Source organism: Mugil cephalus, chromosome 12, assembly GCF_022458985.1.
Source record: "Mugil cephalus isolate CIBA_MC_2020 chromosome 12, CIBA_Mcephalus_1.1, whole genome shotgun sequence".
In the NCBI taxonomy this organism is placed as follows: Eukaryota; Metazoa; Chordata; class Actinopteri; order Mugiliformes; family Mugilidae; genus Mugil; species Mugil cephalus.
The window spans coordinates 16685770-16690827 of NC_061781.1; the positions used below are offsets into that span (position 1 = coordinate 16685770).

Sequence of the window (5058 nt, forward strand, 5' to 3'; positions counted from 1 at the left end):
CTTATTTACTGTCTTATTTATCTCTTGTCTGAATGAAGCATTCAGGCTTTGGCTCCTGGGTTGTATGTGCCCCTCTAACACAAAAGCCGGCCCCAACCCGGCCCCCCCATTAAAAGTGGTCTAGAACTGCCACTGGCTGAGAGCCAAACAGCGAGGTGCCTCAGTTACCTTTTATCTTGCAAAAGATATGGTATCATTCAAGACAGTAGAAAATGAGGGGTTCAAACACCTCCTTCTCCAACACTCCCATGCCACGCCTCTACTCTGAATGCCGAGAAGATATTGTCTGGTTTTCATTTTTCTATTTAAGATCGTTAACGGCAATGGTTTTAAAGTATACAGTACATTTATTGAGCAACATGCTCTCAGGGCAGTATGTTCAGTTCTCTTTATGTACCACAGTATCCTCAAAAATGCTTGCAAGTTAGATCAGTGACACTTTTCATTTTCTTTTCAGTTATCTGTGTGATACCTGAGAACACTGAAGGGACGCTTATTTTCCCTAGAGTAACACTTGAACACAGTTACACCAGACATCAATCTAAACTGTAACCAGGTCATGGGTGGCTGATCTTTAGACTATTTATACTCCCACCATCTTCAGCCGTTTCCTGATATTTACATACACACATACACTACTGTGCTTTATTTCTATTCTATATATATTATTGTATTTTGTTACATATTTTCATCCTGTTTATTCTGTTTGCTTCTCTGATGTTGAGTTGGTGCTAAGTACCAAGAATTCAATTGCTGGTAATATTTTCCCATGTGATCTGATCCACTGAAGCTCAAACTGCTAAAATAAATGAAAGCTGGTTCAAGTATCAGAACACCCAGTGCAGTGTAGTTTTGTACGTGGCTGCATGTGAGACTCAGAGGCTTTAAGTTACAAGTTATGAGCAGTACGTTACGATAGCAATAGACACACACACACACACACACACACACACACACACACACACACACACACACACACACACGGGCACTTTGCATCCAAGATAAGCGATTTTCTGTTATCTTGATGTAGAAGGTGGTAAATAGACCCAAAACATCACGAGGTCAGAGCTGCCAGACATTCAGGACATTTACAGCCAGCGCTGCAGGAAAGAGGCACAATGGATCCTTTCTGACTCCAGCCACTCCATCTTCAGACTATTCATACTCCCACCATCTTTAGCCATTTCCTGATATTTACATACACACACGTACTATTCTGCTTTATTTCTATTCTATACATTTTATTGTATTTTGTTACATATTTTCATCCTGTTTATTCTATTTGCTTCTCTGATGTTGAGTCGGTGCCAAGTACCAAGAATTTAATTGCTGGTAATATTTGAGGCAGAGTTACATAGTACATTTGAATGCTCCACCATAAATAGTTTCTGATATGTTTAAAAAATAATAATCTAAATGAGCTGTTTTTAAGTCTGTTGTTCCCGTTTTTCAAACTACTCCATGCCATTTTGATTCTTCTCTAAACCACGAGTCAGCAAAACACACGCACATGAAACCAAACCCAAGGACAGACCGTACCGCTGCGTGATGGGGAAAAGTTAAAATCATTTTGTAGCTAGTTAAGAAAAACATATGGTAAGTCAAGTAACGCCAACCATCACTGTCGTAAAAACAGTCACGCGTTAACCCAAAATCCAAATACAGACAACGGAACGAAGTAGCAGATGTTATTACTCACATCTCACTGCGCCATAATAGCGTTTGAGTCTCTTAACCTTACTACCTGCATACTGAGGTTAATACGTGACGTCTTATTTGCTATAAATGACCAAAATGGTGCTGAAGCTAAATTCCTATTGTTCTCTGCAGGTAATAGTTTCTGTTGCACCCGAGTAAACACGAAGCAAGAACGACGAAAAACAGTTTACCTTCGGTGTTTCTGCTCATCAGTGTAACTGACAGCACCAGCAGTAGTTTACAACTCACGGTGATTTCACGTCTCAGGAAAATGTTGCCCATAAAGGGCACACAAAAAAGACGTGGCTCCATTCATTCGCTCCTCACGGGAACAGCGCAAACTGACGTCTCTCTCCCCCGAGACACAGCAAGCTCAAACCGTGGCATGGGCAACTAGATGAGGCATTTCCGGTGACACTCCCGGATGCCGAGGCCGAGGCCACTGAATTCTTCTTGGGCGTCTACTTCTGTGCATGGCCAAAATGCAAAAAATTCTGGTTCAGATTTTAAAAAGCCGTTTTCCTTCATAGGTTACCTATGATGAACTGAGCTCATAGCAGTAGATAGATATTACTCCTCTGTCCTATCTGTTCCTGGTGCTGCCTGCTGATGAGGATCTCAGTAGAAATGCTCTGCTCAGTGCAGACTCTCTCTCTCTGCGGTTCGTCCTGCTTGGATCTCCAGTGCACCATGTGACAATTTTTTCATAAGCAATATTACCCGAGAGGGTGTGCTTTAACGTCATCTGAGCACCGAATAAATACCTGGTTGAAGGTCAAACATATTTAAATGCATGCACAAGAAAAATAAAATATTTACATTTGAAGACAAAAATCCTGAAGTTCTGTCAGGCCGAGACTCAAAGCAGGACTCAGAATGCAGAGATAAGAAATGACAAAAGGCTTTTATTGGATTAACCAGAGATCTCTCACAGAGGGACAAACAAATGGCTACAAAAAAAAAACCTAGACGCTAATCTGACTACTGAAAGCAAAAAACTCTCCAGAAGGAGGAAAAACTCAAATCAAAGAAACAAATCGAAAAAAACAAAAAACACTCCGAATAGAGGAAAACCTCAGGACTAAGGATCTAAACCAGGCATGTCAAACTCAGTTTGGCTCTGGGGCCGGATTCAGACTTTCTGTTCTCAGGTGGGCCGGATCAGTAAAAGAATGTCAACTTCAAATATTTAGCTTTGTTTTTCAGTACTATGCTTTCTCATTCAGCCTACATTTGTAGCCTACCCTTCATGTTATAATCACGGATGACAAGGGATCTTTTCTAAGCACAACACATTTATTCAAAAACAATGGGGGAAAAAAAATGATTTTTCATGTTTGGCCGTGAATGTGTTCACAACTGGTTTATTTTAACAGTTGAGTGAATGCAGTTTTACACCTGAACCAACTCACCACACTATACAAACTCAAGTGGGAGCTATGAAAAAAATATTTTCGCCCTTATTGTCATACTGCTTTGAAATAAATAATAAAAACAAAAAAAGAAATACAAAATAAAATAAAATATATAAATAAATAAAAAAGTTATAGCAGTGCATGGGCAATAAGATTAGACTACATCAGATCAAACTACTAGGCTGGGCCTACTGAGGCTGAGAATATACTGCACAATATTAATTGTCTTTAATATGACATACTTATCTTTATGAAGAGTGGCGCCAAATATTAAACTCTTTGAACACTGCAACTTGCTGATTACATACCAAGCACACTGGTTTTGCATTCACTTCTGTGAATAAATACTTTTCGGTCCATTTCTCCTGGAAAACTCTGCACTCCGTGTCCACTCTTCTTTTTTTTTGACAGTGCCATTTTGGGAAGGGTGTGTTGACCGATAACTTGTTTAGTAGTGGTGAATGGTGAAGCAAGATTGCCGGTTTATTTTTACTTGGACACATCACGTTGCGAATGTTTATTTCCTGTGACTATCTGGTGTCAGTGCCGCATGCTTGACGTGAGCGCTTTTACACATTTACTGCCCTCTAGCGGCCGGAGGGAGCATTTGGTTTGTATTTATTTTAAAAAAATCACAACTTTTAATAGAAATTAGCTAGAGACTCGCTTCTTTTTTTGACATACTCACAAATTTATGCCGGGCCGGATTAAATGACCCAACGGGCCGGGGCCGGCCCGCGGGCCGTATGTTTGACATGCCTGATCTAAACTAAGGAAAGAATTAACAAACAAAAACTCTCTCTTCGAGAGGAATAACAGGCTTACTTGAAAACTTCTATGGTTGAAGACATGAAACAAGGCACGGGTGCAGGTTGAGGACGATAACACTCTGGCACACGACAAGGGGAACACAGACTACTTAAACACATGGAGGGAAATAGGGGACAGGTGGAAACACTTAGGGCAATCAGACAGAGACACATGAGGAAGGGCAAGTGACCTGAAACGAGAGGAGAATTACTTTTCAAAATAAAACAGGAAATGACAGGACAAAACAAACCCAAGACAAGACACCCTCACCACGGTGTGACAAGTTCCTGGTAAAGTAAAAATAAACACAACAGACAGTCATCATGAAAACACAGTGAGGAAGCTGCTGCAAGTCAGAAACTGAAACAAACTTCAAGAGATTAAATTAAAACTTCATATTGACATAATTACCAGTAAATTAAATTATACTAACTGAATTCTACTCAGTTATTCTACTTTTACTATTAATGTCTTAAGGTGATGGTTTTAAATATAAACATGGTTTTGTCTTTTGAAAGAAGAGTTGTGTAGACTTGGTCTGTATGCACCACATCAAAGCTGAGGTCTTATTATTATACTGTATCACCAACTAACCACTAAACCTCATGAACACTCAAACATTTGTTGTGGCCATGTAGGTGAAGGTCTAACCAAGACTCAGAATCAGATGAATGTGATAATCCACATAATTATGAGATATGTTGTCTCATAAGTAGAGAATAATTAAAGGATTCAGAATTATGAAACAATGTCTGCAGCTGTGGCCGGAGTCATTATGTTTTCATGTTTGTCACCTTCTTTTGAATCCAGTGTCTCAGGAACCAGGAAAGTCTTGAGGTAATGGACTTGAAATGATCAGACTTCAAAGGTCACAGGTCGCTGTGACATGACTCAACATTATAATGTTGAAAGTTAAAAGCCAAAGTAAGCTTTACTGTCAATTCTGACTTATGTGCAACAGGATGGAAATCTTTCTTTAATGGACTTAAGTGCAACAACTTATACACAGAGCTGTGTGATGGCTTGGTCACCTGTAATGCAGAGGGCTTTGCAATGCAGACGCCGTACCACACAGTGATGCAACTAGTCAGGAAGTTCTTATAAAATGTCACAATATACAAACAGCTCTCCACAA

At 39.8% G+C, this 5058-nt stretch overlaps 1 protein-coding gene across 2 annotated transcripts in view; it reads right to left on the reverse strand.

The window, feature by feature from the left end:
• Positions 1-5058, reverse strand: part of LOC125017638 (nectin-1-like) — a 28582-nt gene that overhangs the window by 5220 nt on the left and 18304 nt on the right. The window contains exon 1 of one of the 2 annotated variants that reach the window (XM_047601033.1): positions 1890-2429. The exons of the other annotated variant lie outside the window; for it this stretch is intronic. Within the exon in view, the coding sequence (XP_047456989.1) occupies positions 1890-2010 (121 nt within the window). The 5' untranslated portion in view covers positions 2011-2429. Of the gene's footprint in view, positions 1-1889; positions 2430-5058 lie in introns of those variants that run through there. 2 annotated transcript variants of the gene reach the window in all.